At 38.7% G+C, this 23,124-nt stretch overlaps 1 protein-coding gene across 4 annotated transcripts in view; it reads left to right on the top strand.

Annotated features, from left to right (window-relative positions):
* LOC149197264 (uncharacterized) overlaps window positions 1–21,727 on the top strand; it is a 208,169-nt gene extending 186,442 nt beyond the window's left edge. For 3 of the 4 annotated variants that reach the window (XM_089405801.1, XM_089405799.1, XM_089405802.1), the window contains 7 exons: window positions 10,530–10,583; window positions 10,927–11,012; window positions 11,100–11,160; window positions 11,304–11,368; window positions 19,525–19,630; window positions 20,887–20,975; window positions 21,052–21,727. In XM_089405801.1, the coding sequence (XP_089261927.1) occupies window positions 10,530–10,583; window positions 10,927–11,012; window positions 11,100–11,160; window positions 11,304–11,368; window positions 19,525–19,630; window positions 20,887–20,975; window positions 21,052–21,214 (624 nt within the window). In that variant the 3' untranslated portion in view covers window positions 21,215–21,727. The remainder of the gene's footprint in view (window positions 1–10,529; window positions 10,584–10,926; window positions 11,013–11,099; window positions 11,161–11,303; window positions 11,369–19,524; window positions 19,631–20,886; window positions 20,976–21,051) is intronic. The other variant, XM_089405800.1, reaches the window with a different exon arrangement.
* Window positions 21,728–23,124: the final 1,397 nt, after the last annotated feature.

A 23,124-nucleotide genomic window follows, 5' to 3' on the forward strand; every position in this document is an offset into this window, starting at 1 on the left:
GAAGAGTCAATGGGCACCTAAGATTTTGCACCAACTCTGTTTGCTACAATAGCTTCCCTAGACAATGCTAATGGCAATGGCTCATGCAAAGAGCTCCCAACACAGTCACCAACAGGAGATCGATTAGATGAAATAGCTTCCCTTGAGATAGAGGAGGATGAAGGTGAATCATAAAGAGAGACTGATATATTCCTCTGCGGAAAAATAGACCTAATTAGGGAAAAATCCTAGACCCAGACGATGGTAGAGTAGGACGATGCAACTGCTGCTGAAAATGATGATTGTGACTAGAACTGAAGCTCGAACAAACTTCTGCAGGAAAGTCAAAAGAAACTCATCGTGATGTTCCTCCAGCCCAGGGTTCATAATGTTAGTGTTCAACAAAATGGCTACTACTCTCTCTCTCTCTGGGTGAGCATATTTCCCTTGGATGTTGAGTGTTGTTTCAACTATTGGGACAATGTTATCTTCTTGGACCTATGCTGTGTAAATGCTCTGGCAACTGTGATTTTCTCTTGCTTATCGTTACATTCTCCCTCTGCTGGTGTCTGTGAGCAAAACCCAAGTTGGTGTGCCGCTACCATCCCACAAAAACCAATAAAATTAGCATATATAAATCAAACATATTAAACTATTTAGTAGCAAGGCAAAGAAACAAATGGAATACATAGAACCATACATGTCAAAGCAAAGATGCCCATTGTCGCTCAGGTCCCACACTCTTTCAACTTTATATTGACGATTTAGAATATCTCATTTCAAAGTGATACAGGTGGTTGCCTTCTCTATGGGATTTCCAACTGGGATGTAAGATCACCTCACTTCTCTAGGTGCAATTATGGTTGAACTTTCCATCCAGAATTTATTAAAGGAATATATTATACATCGCTCAAGGTAGTTGTAGGTTGCACTATAAATATTTCACCTTTGTAATGAAATTTTCATGGAAGTATGAGAGATTATAGAATAGGAGTTTCATGTGATGAGTTTATATACGTCTTAAGTTTCTGGGCATATTTTATTTCTGTGTATCAAAGAATAATAGGTTGTCACACAAAAATCATGTCCTCCTAGCTATGTCGATATTGTGAGCATGTTTGTGAAAGAGCCAAGAGCATCATTTAAGGATGTACCTGTATATTATAGAGATTCTCTAGGTAAAATCTAATAAAACACTATGATCGGCAACACTTTGAATCAACTGCTAATACCGCTTGTTGCACTCCACAAGCTGACTCCTTGCCTCTTCTTCTGTTTGTGTTGGGTGTTCATAGAACCCGTCATTTTTTAAATCCTTGATCATGAAGGTTACTGTAGCTAGACAAAACACATTAATTTTGGGTTATGGAATCCCTCCGGAATGAGAACGAGAGAGTAGCTATGGGGTGGAAATAAGGTATCTTGGTTGTAGAAGCAAGAAAACTATGCTTAGAGATTCGAATGAAAGCAGTAGGTCTCGCTCAAGCTGGAAAGGCAAAAAGTCGGTCTTGTAGGCAAAACTTGCTCACGCTGGAAATACAGAAATGCGGTCTTGCTCATATCTGGTTCAAACCCAGAAACGCAGAAAAGCTTAGGGTTCAAACTCAAAAACGCAGAAAGGCGGGTTGCAGAGAGGCTCGACTCCAAAATGCAACCTTTCCCACTCTTTCCCTCCGCAGGTGATGTGTAGCCTGACATTTTCTAAAAATATGGTGTATTTTTCCCTCCGCTTGGCCAAAAATTTGTATAAACAATACCTTAGGTTATATATATTATTGTATGGTATACTAAAACCCTTTAGGCCCTCATTATAACCTCAATATATTATTTTGTGATTTTTCCATTTTTAATGCCCCAATATGAATGCATGTGATATAATTTTGGTTTGTCAACAACACCCCCGTGGGGTGACACCCATAGGAGAATTTTTATCTTAGATATGTCTTTAGACCACAACCAACAACACCTTGCAGCCACTAGATAGCTCGATGTGCCACCATTCTCCGTTAGTTGGGCCACCCATTATATGCCCTCGCCCATATGTTATGATCATATGTCTGAAGGTGGGATTTCCACCAAATGTATGGCTTTTCATTATGCAATTGGGTATTTTTGCTTGCTTTTCTTGGACACATTTGGACATGGATTAGTGGGGGGATTTGACAGAAAGAATGGGCTTGGTCTGTACTGTTGTTCCCCTATCCCAACTTGGTGGTTAATCTTGTATCCTAGTCCTGTGGGATCTCCTTTATTGGTTAGTAGCTTTAGGAGTGGCACTACATGGGAAACCCTGATTTTAGTTGCGTGGTCCCACTCCCTGACACCATATGTACCACTCCCCTCTGCTCATTATAACCCCTTTTCACATTTTTCCCATCTGTGTCCACATTTGTCCATTGGGTCCACAACGAGTTAGCCTCCCCCTCCCCGTGTCCACACTTTGGGTAGGGCCTGCAATGATGCCCCAGAGGTTGATGCGGTAAAAAAAAGTTAGAAGAATAATTTGGCCACTTACAACAAGAAATGTACCACAAAATGCAAAAGATGGTCAAGACATAAGAATTTAGCATGTGGGCAAAAGCCAAGCATGAGCTCTACCCCCTATCATTATGGTGATCACCTTGGTTCCTAGGGCCCCTATGTGTGCCCCTTGCATCATTAAGGAACCCATGGTTGTCCCAACCCTTGGTCGGCAATGAACTGCTTAACCTTAAGGGGGTATCTTTGTTTTATCATACACATCATGCTCTCATTCCCTCGAGCCCCAAGCAGTTAAAAGAAAGAAAAATCAGTAAAAGGCAAAAGACATATTAAGAAGGGCGAAAAAACAAAGGTGGGGGCAACTCATGTACCACAATTTCTCCCTCCTACATCTATACACCCATGTGTGGGTTTCCCTCATCATAGCTACCCTTGTACCATGGCATGTGGCTTGGAGCTTTCCCTATTGCCCCACTCCGTTCCACCACTATTTCACATCACACTCGCCATTTGACGAATTGAAGCGAAAAAAGTTCATTCTTCGGTTTAAATACTCCAAAAGACTTGGAATATAAAGATCTTCATTGAGATACAAGAATATATATATGAAGATGTATGAATAAGAATGATGTTACAATTGGGAGAGAGGGCCCTGTATATATAGTCAGGAAGTACCCTTTCACGAAGAGTCATGTCTGTAGAGACATGCCTCTTCCTACTAATTATTAGTTAATTAATCGTTGTTTATGTCTTACTATTATTTATATTATTTTTACTATATATATATATATATATATATATATATATATATATATATATATATAAAATTTATTCATAACATGGATGCACCATGGACCTGCGACTCCCTTAGAGGTTGAAACCACCTAATAGGGTCCTTTATTAACCCCCCCTCTTGAGCTTGGGAACACCTGTACATTCTAAAGCCCACTTGGAAGGGCATGCCACTATGAAGTGTCCACTTTTGCCCTTGATTTACAAGCTCATTTACTGGATAGGTGCCCTGTATCAAATGCAGGTTACAACAAAACTGGATAATGTTTCCATCGTGGTCCTTGCTGAGAAAAGAATGACAGGAATTGTATATGATTGGTGGATGGGACCATCAGATGAGGAACGTAGAGTAGTCATGGAAGCAGGACTGGCAACATTAGAACTTTTGTTGAAAACTCAGTTTGTTCTAGAACCTGTAGATGAGAAAAAACAGCTTATAACAGACTTAAGCCGCATGGAATTAAAAGATTTAAAATATCTTGACCAATTTGGGAAAGATTTTATGGCTAAAGTCTTTAAAGCTAATTTATCCAATGACACCACTCAAAAAATTTCATTTCTTTCTAAGCTTCCAGGGAATCTAGGAGATCTCATAATGAAAGATCTAGATGTACAGGCCAAAAAGATAGATCAAATTTATTGGGTTGATCTTCTGTTCAGGTGCACTGAAAAGGTCAAATATTTATGCTGGCAGAAAAAGGCACATGACATTACACCCAGTTCAGATGTCTGCTGAGCAGTGTTACCATGGACACCATTTAAAAAGAAAAAGAAAACCAGAAAATATGGAAAGTTCAAACCCAAGAGAATTTCTAATCCCAAGAAGCCATTTCAAAAATTCAAATTTTTGAAGAAAAGAAATAGACCAAGAAACAACAATTGTTGTTTCATTTGTAAACAAGAAGGTCATTTTGCTAGAAAGTGTCCTAATACTTCCTCTAATAAGTTAAAAGCTTGTTTTGAAATTGAGGAATTTAAAGATGATTGGTCTATTGTTGAATCTGAAGATGACGTCTCTGATGTATATATTTTAACAGAGGCTTCAGATACAGAAACAGATGTAGATTGTGTACAAAAAATGAACATTTGTAAATATTGTTCTGATGATGAGGATTTTTCAGAAGAATTACATTACAGTGAAGAATTTGATGAAAGTGATACAGAAATCACAGAAGAAACATCAGATAGCTCACAAGATGAGACCGCCTCAGAATGTTCACAGATCACAGTAAGAGAGAAAGGTAAGCAGCCAGAACCATTGATTGCAGAATTGAATTCTTTTTGTCCATATCAAAAGAAAACTGCTGCTTCCACAGCATTAGTTATTCCAGAATTTGACAGAGTTGCAGAACAAAATTTGTTAAAAAAGATTGTCAAAACCAATAGTTTGATTTATATCCCAGTAGAAGTTCAAGTTAAAGGCAAATGGATTAATGTGGATGCCTTTATTGATACTGGCGGATCAAACAATTTGGCTAGACCATCTTTATTTAAAACTCTCTGGAAACCGCTTCAAAATATTCTTGTTTCTGAAACAATCGGGGGTTCTGTTCAATTAACTCATTATGTTGATAACATTCCTTTAAAAGTTGGGGGAAATATTGTCAAAATATCAGCCATTCAGCATTATGATCCATCTGCAAGCTTAATGCTAGGAATGCCTTTTCTTAATTCAGTGCTCCCAGTAACAATCAACCAAGACAAGCTGATTATAAATTTAAAGAAAAAGGCTATTTCTGTTCCAAGGTTGCTAATAGCAAATTCTGAAGCTAGAAGAGAAAATAGCCAGAAGAGAGCAGGAGCAAGAAGACCAAAAAACGACTCTAACAATTGGCAAGAGGTCTTGCAAATATATGAAGAAAGAATAGAGTCTAAAAACAAACAGAAGGCATGCACTGAGATGAATTGGTCTGATGAACAAAAATCTATTATGAAAGATTGTTAAAAAGTTGTTCAAACAATCCCCAACAATTTTGGGAAGTAGAAAGTCCTAAGCAAGAGATAGTTACTCTACATGATAATGGAGTAAAAGGAAAACTTATCCCTTGCACCCCCACCGACGAACAAGAAGTTAGAAGCCAAATAAAAGAATTGTTGAATTTGAATCTTATTGAGCCAAGTGATTCTCACTACTCTTGTTCAACATTCCTGGTCAGAAATCACTCAGAAATTGTCAGAGGAAAGGCCCGAATGGTAATAAATTATAAACCTCTGAATGCTATTACTCAAAGTTTCCATTACCCTTTGCCCAGGCCAGAGACAATTATGCAGAAGATTCAAAACAACAAAGTATTCAGCAAGTTTGATATGAAGTCTGGATACTATCAGATCCAAATCCAAGAAGAAGATAGACATAAAACTGCCTTCACTTGCCCAGTTGGTTTCTATCAGTGGAAGGTGGTACCATTTGGACTTAAAAATGCGCCTGCATTTTTTCAAAGGAGAATGGACTATATTTTTGGTAAATATGATTTTATAGTTACATATATAGATGATATACTTATACATAGTCCTGATCTAGAAACACATTTGAAGCATTTGGAAATCTTCCTGCATGAAGTTCAAAATCATGGTATAGTGCTATCTGAAAAGAAAATGGTTCTTTTCCAAGACAATATAGATTTTTTGGGGATCAATGTAGTAAATGGACAAATTCAAATGCAACCCCATGTTTTAACCAAACTGTCTCAGTTTCCTGATGAGTTAAAAGACACAAAAACTATTCAAAGGTTTTTGGGTGTCTTAAATTATGTTCACAGATATATCCCTAGACTATCTGAAAAAACAACGCCTATTAGGCAGCATTTAAAAGGAGGATGGTCTACAGAAGCAACTGCAGCTGTCAAAGAACTTAAATCAGAATGTCAACAGCTACCAAAGTTACAACCACCAGGTGATGGTCTTCTGATATTACAAACAGACGCTTCTAACAGTTTTTGGGGAGTTATTCTTTTTTAAAAGAGGGAGAATGAAGAAGAAAAATTATGTGCATATGCATCTGGTGAGTTCTCTCCACATCAAAAGAATTATTTCATTGCAGAAAAGGAAACCTTAGCCATTTTCAATGGGATTCAACATTTTGAATTATATCTAGCACCAGTGAAATTTCTGATTAGAACAGATTCAATGAATTTCAAATATTTTCTATCTGCTAAAATTTCAAGACAGCTTGCTCGAGGAAGGTTGCTTTCATGGCAGATATGGTTTCAACAGTTTGAATTTGACATTGAATGGGTTCCAGGAAATTCTAACTTTTTAGCTGATTCCTTAACAAGAGATATGAATAAAGCACTCTTTACTATACCAGGGAAGGAGCCTCAAGACGATGATTTTAGTACATTTGTACATAGATTCAAAGTCTTAGAAGGTCATGTTCATATGGTGACTGAAGAAATAAAGAAGATTGTGGGACTAAGACTGCGAAGAAATCAATGGATCCAAAAGTGCCAAGCATGGCAGTCAAAAAATGTTGGCATAACATTAGGTCTAGATGCTGATCTGGTAAAGGTATATCCTTTGCCTAATATGAAGGTTAAAATCTATTTTAAAAGCTTATCTGATCTATGGTCAAGCCAATTTACAGAAAACATGCTTTGGATCCTTAAAGTCTTGAATTATTATCAGTTGATAGGAGGAATAGATTTTGCTTTAAGTATATACACTGGAGCACAAATGTTAGATTTGGAAACTATACAGATTAAAGAAGAAGTTGGAAGATATATTTGGTCTCTGAAGATTCCAGATATTTTTGAAGAACTTGAATCAGCATTCTTACAGAGATTTGATGAGAATTATGCATCCACTGATACGTTTCCCCAATATGAGATTTTTGAAAATTTTGCTGATTGGGAAATTAAAGAAGGATTTTGCAGAAAGAAGCCTTCAGTCAGAACTTCTCAATGTATCTAGAGGACATTACAGTATTTAAGAACGTTTTCATCACCCTGGGATTATCAGAATATAAGACTAAGAGAAAGCATCTCCCCAAATCCTTTTGCACAGGTATTTTGTTATGAAACCACGGGAGATAACAAGTTTGCAGACAAAGAAGAGCTTACTAAATAGTTAGTTCTTTGGTTAAAAGAATTCGGGAAATTAAAATTAGTGGAAAAGAAGCAGGCTATACAAAAAATCGATGAACTACAAGGAAATCCAAAAGTTTTAAGATTTGTAATCAATCAGAAGGCACTAATCACAATTAGTGTTATTGCAGGAAATTGGAATAATGACGTAGTTCATATTGTCAGCCTGATGCTTTCAAATAGGATCTGCACTTCTATAATCTTTGAAATGGGATGGCAGGCAAAATCTTACATTAATGAAAATTGTCGATTATGGGTTCAACATGCAATAGAGACTTCCACTAATATGTTTCATATTTTTAAGTGGGAACTTCTAGATGGGATTGAGCTGGCAGTTCAACCTTCACCTGTTCGTGAAAAAGTATTTAAAGATTCTTTTCTTGACATAGAAATTAATCCTATCCCTTTTGTCAACAAGTGGGCAAAGCGAGATTTGATGTTCACTCCACAACAAGAGAATCTCCATACGATAAAGATAAATACGGATAAGGGACAAACTTCAACAAGAAGAGCATCTCCAAAAGGTAAAGGAATAGTAACAACAGATCAAAAAGGAAAAGGTAAAGCTGAAGATTCCACTTTTCAGGACATGTACCAGGATGCCCAAGACCCATACAACATCAATTGGGACGAAGAATATGCAAAGATGGTGGACTACGAATATTTAAAGATATTGGACAAAACTGCTTTAGCCAGACAAGAATCATCAGAGGACGATTATGATTCTGATAGGAGTCCGAAAGGACCTTGGTAGTCTTTTCTTTTGTAAAAGGAAAAGTTGAGTAGACACCGTCGGATCAGAAAATGCCGACAGGACCCTCAATTATTTCCACCTTTAGTCATGTCATAGAATAGGATAGAGTCTTTTGAAATGTTATAAGAGATCTCTCCATGAGAAGCCCAAGGTGATTGAGGGAGTGCTTCTTTGATCTCTGTTTGTAATTTGCAAAGCTCTGTAAATTTTTATTTGAATTAATATTGAAGCCTGTTGGGCCGCCTGTCTGAGGACAGTTTCTGAACTTCAAAAGAACTTGGAGCTGTAAAGCGATGGCGTTGTGAAGACCCGAGAGAGAGAGGTCGTGTGCGCTCGTATGCTCAGTGTGAGAAGTTTGCTTGCCCTTCGTTCGTCTTCAAATTGTTCAAGTAAGTTAACAAAGTCTTGCAACATTATCCTGATCCAAGTACTCTCTAAGTTAAGTTATGAATACTTGTTTCTGCGAGGTAGTCTTATGGCCTCCTTGACTAAGAAACAAGGTCATTCATATTTATCCTAGACTCCATTTTCCAAAGACTAAGACACTGATCTACCAAGAAGTGGTCACTCAAAAATCAACTCTTTTTCACCGTCTTCTAGGTCTAGCCAAGTTGGGTCACCTAGGGCATCATTTTCTTCACAAAGTAGCCCTCCAAAAAGTTCAATCTCCTAGCCTCTCCTATGTTGGTGTTTCCTCAAGGCCTCCTGCAATTTTGAAGCTATTCCGACAGTGGAGTTGTGAGATAACCCAAGCCCTAGCTTCGAGATCAAACTTTGCCCTGGTATCCCCAAGGCTATTGCCTCATAGGATCAATTTGACACCTTTAAGTGAAAATTCTTTCTTTGATCCTTCCCCCTCCTTGTCTGGGTTAAGAACATCATTGGTTGCTAAATTCTTGCCTCTTAACCTAGGCTGGGTCCACTTGGTCCCATGTGGTCCCACTCCTTTGAAAAGACAATTCTTCAAGAACCATTTGGGATACCAATTTCAATAAGGATTTTAGGGATTGGAAAACTCTTTCACAAGTTATATTCCCTAAACCTAACCCTCAAATCCCCACATCCTTCTCCTAGAAGACATTGTACCTTGCTTAGAAAGCAAGCAAGCTCCATTCTTGACCCTCTTCTGGAAAGGGATTGTTTGGGTCACTTTATATCCATTTGTTGATTTATCCTTCATTTGTGACTCCATATATACCAAGTCTCCTCCCATCGGTGAAAGTTCGTAAATAGTGGGGAGCCTTAGCTAAGGTGACAATGAGATGCCTAGAAGCACCCCTTTTGGGGAGTCGCGTCCCCCACACTTGGGAAACGCACCCTCTGCATCTCCCCATGACTCCGCAAACGGGGTGCGTGGGGAAACACACCCTCAGACGTACCCCCGTCCCAAGTGCGAGGGGTGCATGCACCTAACCTTGGGGGATACGTCCCCATGGAACACGGCTAAAAGGGGACCTTTTCCCCTGAATAAAATGCTTCCTTTAAACTCTATTAAAAATGATATTTACATGCTTTTAGAGCAGCTGCCATAGGCAAAACCAAACATCTAGCACACACCTAAGGGGCTACATCAAAAAAGATAACTATTCCCTCTGCCTAAATGGCTTACAAGCCTAAAAAGGAAACAGTAGCCCAAGGCTAGACAACAAAAAACAAATATTAAATGGAGTGACATATCACATATTCTGAGGGTCATCGTCATTGTGTTTCAATACCCACTCATTAACTGGTGGTGCATCAGCAGATGAGAAGGGTCCTATCCTTTGCCCTTCTGCTGCTCAGGGTCCTCCATCAAGATGGCCAGGTCAAGCTGAGGGAGCTTGTCATTCTCAGGTCAAGGAGGTGGTGACCATCTTTGACTCCCTTGGCTTCGATGTTCATTGTGTTCCCCAACCAAGAGGCTTTCTGTCAGATCTGTGAGAGCAAAGCTGAACCAGCCAGGGGATGAATCTTTAGGGAAACTAGTTTCATGTGCATGGTGCTGTCCCTAGTAAAGAAAGGATTTGTGATGGAATAGATGTCTATTTTCTTTTCAAATGATAAACTCTTTTATGTTTTTTTAACATACCAAAATTTTATTGAGATGTTGCCAAGTGGTTAGACTCTTTAGACTTTGGCATTCTGAGTCCATGTTGTGTGACATTTCCTCATGCATTGGAGGATTATTGTCATTTTATAATTTTCAATTTAATATGTAAGTAGGTGGTAAGTTGTTACTATCGTTGGTGTAAACTCTTGCAGTTACTAATGTTATTGCTACTATAGGCTACTTTGGTCCTTGCAATCACTAAATATATTTCGTTCTCTATTTCAATAATTAGCTTATTGTTTGAAAATGTTTGTGGTACTGTTTATTTTGATGACATGGTAGAGTATGTTACTGTTTGTAGTGGCAAAGTTCTTATCATTATGATACAATTTGTGTTTCTCTTGTATTGCAGACAAGGAATAATGCCATTGCATGGAATCCAAGAGAACCTATGAATTTCACTGCAGTATGTGGTTGTCTTTCAAACTGACTTGAATTCCATTATATTTCTCCTCTTTGTTTTGCTATAATTATTTCTGCCTTGCAATTACTGAAATTTGTGAAAGTCTCGGTGCAAGTGTACTTTCTTGGTATCTTGTTCAGAGTTCACTCCTGTATAGGACAACCTCTTAGTATCATCAAACTCTAGACGGACCAAAATAATCATGCTGTAAAGTGATTTTTTTTAGTGTTAGTAAAAAAAGGCGGTTTAATTTCTGAGGAGCTAAACCTAAACTTTTTTATATAATGTAGTGTAAGTTTCTTGTCTTCTGCTCTAATCACTACAGTTTGATTTTTTGTGACTGCAGGCTAATGAAGATTGCAACTGCTATAGCTATGATATGAGAAGAATGAATATATCAACATGTGTGCACCAAGACCATGTTTCCGCTGTGTGAGTGTTCAGAACGACACTTTCTTTGCTGCAGTTTTCTGACATTTTAAGTTTGGTTGGTATTTAAAGGTTGTTTCTTTTTTGTAGGATGGATATTGATTATTCTCCATCTGGTCGGGAGTTTGTGACAGGATCTTATGATAGAACAGTAATTCCTTTGCACATGACCAGCAATAGCTTTCCTCTTTTTGTAGCACAACAAATTTAGTCAAGTTTATTCTGTGCAGATATTTATGTGAAAATGTATTCCAAGTAATTATCTTATAACTTCTGCCATGATGTTCCACACAGGTGAGAATATTCCCCTATAATGCAGGTCACAGCAGAGAAATCTACCATACGAAACGAATGCAAAGGTCATTACACAAATCAGTTTCTTGTTATTTCCGTGTTTCCTTTTTTATCATAAAAATATATATTTAAAAATAATATACAAGGCTCCAAACAGCTCTTATAGGCAAATACGTAGGAAATGGCATGGTCTAAAAATGCTATGATTTCAGCCTTCTGAAGTCATCTTTCCCTGATCAGTTTTTCCTGAAATCCAGCTACGAATTATTCGTATGGCAGATTTTTATTGTTGAAATTGCATAATATGGCTACAATATATTAGAATAATGCTATTTTAGTGTTTAATGCTCATTTATGTAGATAAGAACATCTGTGATCTTATTAGCAGTTTCTTATTAGAAACTCGCTGTTTCTATTTCTTAGTAGAAACTTGCTGTTTCTATAAATACATTTGTATTATTTATTGAGCTTCATTGCTCATTGTAATTCAATTTATTCACTGATTATGGTATCAGAGCATGGGTATTTTTTTCGAAATAATTTTTCATTGTTTGAAAAATTTTGTGCTTCATTTCGAAATTGCTCTCTAGGAGTCTGAATTTTTTTTTACTAGGCGTCACAATTTCTGAGCCGCAGTTTTTTAATTGGGCGTCGCGTTTGTTTTCCGCTGGAGTTCGACAGGCCTTGGCAAACACCACGGGAGCCTTCTGAGGGTTTTCAAGTTACCGACGTAAAACTCTTCCGTCTTTGCTCAAAATTCCTCGACCTTTTCCTTCGCAGAGGGTTTTGACATTGCTGAAACAGATGCTTCAGGAGTGGCCACCGCAAGGGTTTGAAGGTACAGCTTGCACAAATTCGTTGAAAGATAGCTTGCCTTGAAGTTCTTCGGCCGTGAAATGCTCTTCGTGTAAAGATCGGCTTCGGATTTTTTTGTGGACGCGGCTTACGAAATTCCCCGGGGTACGCACAATTAATCTGACCTGTCACCCCTCAGAAATTTGTGCTTCTTGCTAGGGTCGATGGCTCATTCTCTTTAGAGTCGTCAAGCCAAGCGGTCGAGTTCAGCCAAGGCTAAGTTGTGGGAGCCGTAATTGGCTATCCCTAATTCTGCCGCAGAAGGGATTGACGTCATCTACTCATTGCCAGTGGATCCACAAGGGCGGGTCCTGCGTGGTTGAGCTCATCTATTGGTCAAAGTCGACTTTGGAAACACTGTCGAATCTGTAGAAATCTTGCCCATCGATCGATCGAGGCAATCGTACCACATCACGTTCAAATGTTGACTATCTACTTTCCAAACTTCGGGCGGAGTTATAACTGACTGGGACGATTTTCTCCGCATAGCAGCACTGACACCGGTTGACTGGAATCGTGGCTACCTCTGCTGAGTTTATTTTTGCAGCGCATGCCAAGCACGCAGAGGACGACGAGTTCTTGTTACACGCAGCACAAGGAATTGACAGTGTGGAGGGTGGATTTTATAAACCTGTGCGTGAAGGCCAAACAACGTTAAGAAAAACAATAATAAATCGCACGCACAGTGCAGCCACGGGCCAAGAGTATTGATCCACATCTGAAGGCGAAATTAATTGTTTACTTGGTAGGGCCGAGTTTTCATTCTGGTTCTATTTCATATTGCACCAGCACCTGTCAGATTTTGTCCGGATCAGTCGGCATCTGCATTGAAATCCGTGCCAGACTCCTTTGTTGTTTTTTGTGTCTTGGGAAACATGCAGATGGCCTCGCTAACCAACCTGATGTTGGAAGGCAGTCAACGCTTTAATGGCACCAATTATAACATCTGGAAACAGAGAATGTTGACCATTTTTGAATATAGGCGTCTTGACCAGCTCGTTTTGGGAAAAGAGCTCAGTCCTGGTACACCTGGTGCAGATCAAGATAAGTTTGATGATCGAAATCGAGAGGCTGTTATGCTTCTCAAACTCTCTGTGACTGATGATCAATTACCACAGATTCCTTCCAGCAAGACAGCTACCGAAATCTGGCAACATTTGAAGGAATTGCACGAGATATCCGACAAGAGCAGAGCTTTCTTTCTAAAGAATTAGTTGTTCTCCATCATGATGGATGAACGTATGTTTTTATAGGAACATCTTAACAAGATTAAAGACATTCGAGATCAGCTTGAAGCCATTGGTCGGACTATGGAGGAAGAAGATATGGTAGTCATCACTCTAAAAAGTCTACCAAAACCTTATGAGCACTTCATAGAAACACTCAACATTACCTCCACTAATGTTGATCTGAAGTTTCCGGAGTTATGCACCAAATTCCTGCAGCAGGATTGTTGGAAACAACAGTTTGGTAGTGGTGCTTCATCAACATCCTCAGAAAATGCTTTTGCTGCCAAACATCAGTCCTCTCAGCCCTTTCAGCAGAAAGGTTCTTCTCAGCCTTCTGATCCTGCTAAGAAGAAAAATGTGCAGTGTAATTACTGTCACAAGTTCGGCCACATGAAGAAAGATTGCCGATAGAGGATTGCTTCTGAACAGACGAAGCAGGGAGGGCCTCATCAGAAAGCGAATGTTGCAGAACATTCCGAGCAGAAGTAATCTGCCTTTTACGCTTTTATGGCTAAGAGCTCCTCAGATCATGTCCCGTCTTCTGCCTGGTACATTGACTCTGGTGCATCACGTCATTTCTGTCACAGGCGTGACTAGTTTACTAACTTCTCATCTTTCAGTGATTCCGTGGTATTCGGCGGAGGTGAAGAGTACACAGTGGTTGGCAGAGGTATAGTTCAGATCCAATCTGATGGGCGCACACTCATCTTCTTGAATGTGTACTATGTTCCTGGTATGGAAATTAATCTGCTGTCTGTCAGCCAGATTATGAGGAACTCTCCTTAGCTTGATGTAGTGTTCAGTGCGCACAATTGCTCCATTATTGACAGGGAAACTCGTCTTACGGTTGCTATTGGCCTAGAGGATCATGGCCTATACAGGCTTCTTGACATTGGTGATTCTCCAAAAGTGGCACTAGCAGCTCGTGTTTCTCCCATCAGCACTCTGTGGCATCAAAGATATGGGCATCTAAACATTCAGTATCTCTCTCAGCTATCTCGGGAGGGACTTGTGTTAGGTTTACCTGATATTCAGACTCAACATTTGGGAGTGTGCGGTGCCTGTCAAGCTGGCAAGCAACATCGTCTTCATTCAAAGATGGAGAATCTTGGCGCGCATCTAAGGTACTCCAGTTAATTCATGCTGATATTTGTGGTCCTATGAATACATCTTTAGTTATTGGTTGCAAATATTTTTTGCTTATTGTAGATGATTTCAGTAGAAAGATGTGGGTGTACTTTCTAAAACATAAATCTGATGTATTTAGTATATTTCAGAAGTTTAAGTCCTTAGTTGAAAAAGAGTCTGGTTGTAATATCATAACTCTTAGGATAGATAACAGGGGGGAATTTTGTTCTTCTGCGTTCTCCAACTTCTGTGATACCCATGGCATCAAACGCCAATTAACCACACCCTACACTCCTCAACAGAACAGTGTTGTCGAATGTCGCAACCGTACGGTTGTTGAAATGGCTCGTTCCATGTTACAACATAGGAGTGTTCCGAACAAATTTTGGGCTGAAGCAGTGTTTACTGCTGTCTATCTTCTTAACCGATCACCTACTCAGGCTGTTAAGGGGAAGACTCCAAAAGAGGTTTGGTCTGGTCGTAAACCTAAGATCAGTCACCTCAAAGTGTTTGGCTCGGTTGCATATGTTTGGATTCTAGCTGCTAAGCGCTCTAAGTTGGATTCCAAAAGCCAGAAACTCATGATGACAGGGTACAGTGATCACCACAAGGCCTATAGGCTGATAGATATAGACACTGATCGTCTTATCTTCAGTCGAGACATAGTATTTGATGAAGACAGAGGGTTCTTTCAGTCCCCTCCTTCTGAGCAGTGTTCTGAGGATCAGCCTCACAGTGTTCTTCTTCCGTTAGGTCCACCTGATGGGAGGGATGATGCAGCATCAGTATTTGATGATGCACTACCTGAGTTCCTTCCATAAATAATCCTCCTCTCGTTGCTCCTGTTGTTCCTGAGCCTCCTCCACCTACTCCAGATATTGTTTCTTCTATTCTCTGGCCTAAATGGTGGGCTAAAACTATTGGTGATCTCCGGGATAATGAGCTCCTTGAAGTTAGAACTTCCAGAAATAAGAGCAAACATCAGCCTACAGTAAATTTTGCTCTTATGGCTAACCTACACAGTGTTTTTGAGCCTCAAACATATTTAGAGGCTAAGGGTATACCTGAGTTGGAACAGGCTATGGAAGCTGAATTCCAGAGTCTTCAGAAGAATCACACTTGGACCCTTTCTGATCTTCCTGCAGGGAAGAAGCCCATTAGTTGCAAATGGGTGTATAAAGTGAAATACAAAGCTGATGGAACCCTAGACAAGTATAAAGCTTGCCTTGTTGCTCGAGGGTTCTCATAGAAGGAAGGCATAGACTGTGAGGAGACCTTTGCTCCTACAGCCAAGATGAGTACCATACGACTTGTCCTTGCCTTAACAGCTCAGTTAAGTTGGAAAGTCCACCAAATGGATGTAAAGAGTGCTTTTCTGAATGGTGACTTACAGGAAGAAGTCTACATGATGCAGCCTCTAGGATTCAAGGTTGTTGGTCAAGAACAAAAAGTCTGTAGATTAGTCAAAGCACTCTATGGTATGAAACAAGTCCCTCGGGCTTGGTACATGAAAATTGATAGGTACCTAACAGATCATGGCTTTTAGCAGAGTCCATCTGATGCAAACCTGTATATCAAACATACTGGTGATGATATTCTGTTTGTTGTTGTCTATGTGTGGCAGTTCAACACATTTGATCCATGGGATCAAACATGATTTTTGCAACACTTTTGATATGACATATTTGGGACTTCTTCATCACTGCTTGGGGGTTGAAGTTTGGCATACTGAGAACAACATCTTTCTCTTTCAGTCCAAGTATGCCAGAAGTCTTGTGGACAGGTTCAGGATGCAGGATTGCAAACCTGCTACGACTCCTGTGGAACCAGGGCTCAAACTTTCAGCTCAGTCATCCTCACCACTTGTGGATGAATCTTTATTCAGGCAATTAGTGGGCAGCCTCATCTACCTTACTGCCGTTAGACCTGATATCAATTTTGCAGTGCGCTACATTTCACACTTCATGACAACTCCTAAGGCTGATCATTGGATAGCAGCAAAGCGTGTGCTGCGTTATGTGAGTGGCACTCCTGATTATGGACTTTTGTACACTCGGAGTTCAGATCCTACACTCAGTGGTTACACAGATTCCGACTGGGCAGGTTCGGTTGATGACCGTAAATCTACAGCTGGGTATGTGTTTAGTCTGGGATCCGGTGCTGTCACATGGACTAGTAAGAAGCAGCAGGCAGTGGCTCTCTCCTCGACAGAAGCAGAGTATCGGGGAGCAGTTAAGGCATCTTGTGAGGCAGTTTGGCTTCGACGTATGCTTGTGGATATGCATGTTTCCTAGGCAGGTCCTACTCCCTTGTTCTGTGATAATCAAGGAGTGCTCAAACTCGCCAAGAATCCAGTCTTCCATGAACGAACAAAGCATGTGGAAACCCATTGTCACTACATTTGACAGCTTGTTGAAGACGGATCCATTCAGTTGTTGTATGTTCCCACCACAGAGCAGCCAGCAGACATCTTCACCAAGCCCCTTGGTCCTGATAAGTTTGTAAAATTCAGAGGGTTTATAGGTGTTGTAACTAGATTGAGCATTAAGGGAGGGTGTTAGAATAATGCTATTTTAGTGTTTAATGCTCATTTATGTAGATAAGATTGTCTGTGATCTTATTAGCAGTTTCTTATTATAAACTTGCTGCTTCTGTAAATACATTTGTATTATTTATTGAGCTTCATTGCTCATTGTAATTCAATTCATTCATTGATTACAATAGGGGTTTTTGAGGGTGCTGAATCTGTTTTTGCAATAAAAATTGTAATTCCAACAACAAAAAATTGCAATTCCAGCAATTCTTTTATAGTTGAATTCTGGTGACAGCACCAAAAAATGTCAAAACTGTAGAACATTTAGATTCCATCCAAAGGAATTTGTGTCTATGGGAATGTTTGTCACTATAAGTAGGCCCCTTGAGACAGAGTATGAATTTACATTCCTCTTTCCCATGTTTGTCATTATTTTACAGTTTGAAACCACAAGTCAATTAAAAACTGTCTTAGCATCTACAAGGACATAGCTTTTAGCTTTCTGCCTTTCTTTCTCGGGCCACTACTTAGGAGCTTTGTAATCAGAAAGTTTGATACCCGACTGGACCTGTGCCTCTCATTCATTGTGTCCTCCTTTGTTTTCATCCAACATTTCTTGATCCTCCTCTTACCTTAAAGTTTGTTGCATAGAGTCTTTTAGTGCTTCTTTGTCTAAGAGAAAAGTTTGTCTCTCCCAATTCTGAAACTAGAAATATCTCTGAATTTTTAGGATGTTCCTCCCTCTCACCTGTACTCTTGCTTGGGCTCGTCGAGAGCCTGAAACAGTTTGCAGTTGCACAAGATCTAACGACAGTCCTTTTTATAGATGAGCCTGAGGGCTTCTTGGAAGCCATGTTCCACTCCTGATTTGCAGAACCGCCCACTGCCCCGAATAACAAACTTCCAAACTTGAAGTAGTAGTTTCTTTAGCAGGTCTCTTCTCTGAAATTTCTGAATTATGTATCAGATGACATCTGGAGTTTTGGGCTTGAATGAGGAATCTGCCCATACTTGGAGCACTCCTGATTTGCAGACACCCCAAACTTCCAAACTTGAAGTAGTAGTTTCTTTAGCAGGTCTCTTCTCTGCAGATATCTGAATTATATAACAGATGATATCTGGAGTTTTGGGCCTGAACGAACAATCTGCCTATATTTGAGACAGGTACTACATTTGGACCAACTATTCTCGTGGTCTACATGTTGCTCCAAAATATAATCCAGAAACTTGAGTTAGATGAAAGCTGCAAGGCTTGTTCAAGTCAACATCTACACAAATTCTTGATAAGTTTAAATTTGTAATTTCTGTAGCGTTTTTTGAGGCCATTAGAGAGAAAGCCCGGAGTTTTCCCTACTAATTTGGAGTCTGGATACTGAAGTGTGCCCACAATTAAGAGTTAAGGTAGGTAGCCTTATTGATACTCGGGGGTTAAAGGAGGGTGTTTCTGAGGGTGAACCCTACTTTCCAGTGCTTTATAAACGGGCCTTCTTTCCCAATCATCAGAGGACTCCCCTTTAAAGGCCATGTCCCTATCTCTGGGATCATAAAGCACCAAGATATAACCTGTTGGCGTTGGTCGAACAATCACACCATTCTGAACTTTCCAGTCCATTATTCACTCTGCTATTGTTTCAGTTGAAGCCCAAAAATTGCAAATACTCACGACATGACACATCAAGGATTTTCCTTGATATGATCTGACAGCGGATCTAGCTTAATGATGAGATCTGGGGATTCTGAAAGTTGGAACAATCCATTTTCTTGGGGGGGGGGTAGCGAAAATTTTTGCCTCTCTTTTCAATAACAAGGTCAGATTCTCAATGGAGAAAGTAAATGGAAAACCTTGCGGTTCTTTGAAATCCATTTTTTCTCCCTTCTGGCAGTGCTAAGGCCATCCAGCAAGAGATGGACAGATGAGATCCTCCAACAAGGCCTGAACCTACAAAGAGAAAAAATAGAGATATAAAGTTTAAATTCAAAGTGCTTCTTCACAGAGGAGACCCACGGAAGAACAGAATGCACAAGCTACCTATAGAATCAAAACCCAGATAAATAGGCTATAAGCCTATAACCATTCTTGCTTAGGCCTGAAGCCTGCTTCTGCCATTGAAAGCCTCAGCTGCTTCCATCCATTTTTTATGGTCCACTCCTTTTTCTTGGTTAATAATATAATTTCAATTGAATAACATCATTTTCTGAAATTGAGTATCTAATGGCCCATTCCCATTTGCTTTTAATTTTTGGGCAGTTTAATTATTTGTACAGTAACTGTAAGTTATATTTCATAATTGGTAGGTGGAGTCAGTGCAGGTCTGTTCTTTCAGTTGCCTATAAAATTTGAAATGTTCAAGGTTAGCATTATTTTAGACTTGGCTATGGTTGAATCAGTATAAGCAGGCAATAATTATAATGCTTTGTTTTGGAAGAGAATACTGAGTCTAATCACCAGCGACTTTCATTTGTTTGGATTTTGCAGGGTGTTTTGTGTGAAATTTACTGGTGATGCGACTTATGTTGTCTCTGGAAGTGATGATGCTAATATTCGCCTGTGGAAAGCTAAAGCATCAGAGCAGTTAGGAGTGGTAGGCATCTTATCATTACTCTTTCTCGATTTATTGTCTGTTCTTGTTTTGTTTCGGGTGCATCCTTGTTGTAAATAGCATGTTTTCAGTCTCCCAGGAGATCTCACTCTTTCAGAGTTCCTTGTTATTTTCAAAAGACTAAATTTTTGAAACTGAAAGACTGAGTGCTTCTGTGCTGTCCCTTGGAGATTCCTGAAGATGGTATAAAAATTAATTAGAGTAATAGCAGATGTACAGTTGGAACACTGATTAAGGAGGCAGAAGCTGATAAATTATATTGAACAGTTGGATGTAATATTTGAATAGATCAAAGAGGAAGGAAGTTTTATAAAACCTAACATATCCGTTATGAAAAAATTCTACATCAAAGATACTGAGAAAGGAAAAAAGGTTTGTTGAGCTGAAAGGAAAAAGGTTACTAGAGACTGCAGGTAGAGTATCTAAGGTAACAATTGCAAATGAAATTGCATGTTAAGATATGTTTAACTTTGCCTTGGCATAAGGATTTCCTATGAAATGGGTGAAAAGATTACATTATAAGTTTATAGGGGTGCACCAATGGAATGGCTAGGGGATGGGTGGGTTTGGAGCAGGGTATTCAATAATAGATAATGTAATCACCCTTCCAGTTTTTATGTTAATGAATGGAGAAAAGAAAAAGAGCCAAACTACATTAACTATTCTAAACCTTATAAAATATGGGCAAAGATGAATAAAGACTAATTTTGGATTGAAAGAAAAAAATTATAACACTGAGTTTGTACTCAAACCAGCACTTTAGCTTTCATGGACTCTCTTGAGATTTGCATTAATTGATCCAAACTATGTTTGTGGCATTGCATGGGCCGCAAGAGTGCACATGAAAAGTGTGTAGCTAGAATACAAGATGGAAGTGTAATATCTTGCTCATGTCAACATTTGACGCGGTAACAACTAACAAGTGCATCAGATGTGGCGAACTCAGTTCAACAACTTGAAGATTTCATGGTAGAAATCTTAAACCAGAAATAAAAATATTATTGAAACTTACTAATCTCACTTGAAAAGGTTCTAATGGATGTGAAGAAAAAGCCTAGTTATGTTGTGACTCTAGAATACCTTAAATCTTTTGAGGTTTCTGATATGACATAGTTGAAGTTGTCACCTCTCAGCGAAAATGTCTTCCAGGTTTCATTTTTTTATCATTTCTCAAAATACATTTATGCGTTTTTGTAACCAAGGTTGGACATTTTTAAATCATGAAATTGGATCTGCAGCTTCTCCCGAGAGAGCGCAAAAGGCACGAATATCTAGATGCTGTAAAGGAACGTTTTAAGCATCTTCCAGAAATTAAACGCATTGAGAGGTATGTTGCTTAGATACAGTAGATCTTATTACAAAGATTGGTCTTAAATGGTACTAATATGTGACTGACTTGACAGACATCGACACCTACCAAAGCCTATATACAAAGCAGCGCTTCTACGGCATACTGTAAATGCCGCAGCAAAGAGGAAAGAGGAGCGTAAGAGAGCGCACAGTGCTCCTGGATCTGTGGTCACTGATCCTCTTCGGAAAAAGCGAATTGTAGCTCAATTGGAGTGAATATCTAATTCTAGCACGCCAATGCAGGTTATACTATGTATTGGAGTGAAAATTTAATTATAGTATGCTAATTCAGGTTATACTATGTATTCAAAATATGTTATTGGGCAATCGTTATTGCTTTTACCTATTGCTAGCTCACTGTCCAGCAATTTAGTGTAATTCTATGTACCTTACAGTCTCGCAGTGTAGAATTTTAATTTTCCTTGCATGTTCATTGAATTTTGACCATTGCCTACAGGAAAATGACAGTTAATGCCATCCAAAAATTGCCGGCACTGTAAATTAAAAAAAAAAATCAAAATTGGAGCTTTATAAAGAAGCACTGTATGGGTTAACAGGCAGGGGTCCGTTTAATGCAAATAAAAGAAATGAAAAAAAGGATCAATTTCAGTCAATATTAAGTATTTACTTGTACCAGGGTTTCTATAATAGGAGTTTGTTAATTGCATTCAGGAGATATTGACAATCTTTTTTAAAGGAGTTGAAATTGAATGTCCTTTTTGGCAGACATCTATATCTTTCAAATATTTGTCGGTTTTGTAGCATGGATTCCTACCCACACTTTTGTATTGTATGAAGGGTCAAGCCTCGTCCCAATCAAGGAAATAAGATGCTTCTCTAATAATCTGATTTTCTTTTAAAAATATCATAACCATGAAAAGCCAACTCTTGTTACTATACATTTTACCACATGTTCAATTCCCTTTTGAAAAATCCGTTATAAATAAATGACTAGATATCATGGGCGCTACCTTTCTGATATAAATGAAGATGCATTTCCATAGTTCTGTCTAATTAAATAAGCATTTCTTTCATTGTTATGTACTGTTTCTATATGTTTTAAGACATGAAAGCCTATGAACATTTACAATCCTCCCACGACTATGATTCAAGTACAACTTACAAATGGCCAATCTTAGAAAGTAAAGCATTAAGTTAGGCTGGGGTTGCGATTGATCTCTCCAATTACAATAACTTACAAATGGCCAATCTTAGAAAGTAAAGCATTAAGTTAGGCTGGGGTTGCGATTGATCTCTCCAATTACAATGATTGATTTATGTCTTGGCACTGTCCCAATGTTGGACTAATTGATGTAAAGCATCAATCAGATGCTGGAACCTTTTGCTCATCCATATTATTGAGAGATGCTCTTACTTCAAATAGAATTCAAGATTTATGGAAAGTATCCCTATATTGTCAAAGTCACAAAGAACTTAAATGGAATATCTTCATTTGAAAAATAAATGTTCTGGTCTCAATCCTAATATTCAGAAATCTGTTTTACTCTATCATGTTCCCTAATTGGGTTAGAACACATACAGAAAGATGACTCTGCAAAAAGTTAATGAATTGAGGTTTAACTTGGAGACTGTAAACCAAAGGAGAATTGACTAGATGTTTCTAGACACTGAAACCACTACATTATTATAAGTAATCTAAACTTCAAGGGTGCAAGTTTTCCATGGTAAACTTGTTAGGCTCATCATCCAATGCACAAGGGAAGAAAAAACAAGAAACATTGGGATATATGCAAAGGGTCCAGGTTAACTGTTTTAGTCAAAACCCTTGTGAATGGCATTGAAAATCTTTCGTGAATTTGTAATTTATTCTTATTATATAACCGCTTCCAATGACAGATAAAGACATGCAATGTAGCATTAGTTATATTGATTGCAGTTAAAGAATTGTTTTAGCTATGACATTATTTTCTTAAGCAGCGGATGTTCATCACTTTGGAGATGTTGGCATTTTTATTGGAAACCTTGGAAGATCTATAGAAGAAGTCATACCTGAATTCGTGAAGAAAATCTGATTTATAATATATGCAGATGTTACAACCATTTACCTAAACTTAATCTATTATCTATATATATGAACTTTTCATCTGTCATTTTCTTCATGGTTT

The sequence above is a fragment of the Pinus tabuliformis genome, chromosome 2_2, assembly GCF_031772625.1.
Source record: "Pinus tabuliformis cultivar Carrire ecotype Pingquan chromosome 2_2, CPIR1, whole genome shotgun sequence".
Taxonomy (NCBI): domain Eukaryota; kingdom Viridiplantae; phylum Streptophyta; class Pinopsida; order Pinales; family Pinaceae; genus Pinus; species Pinus tabuliformis.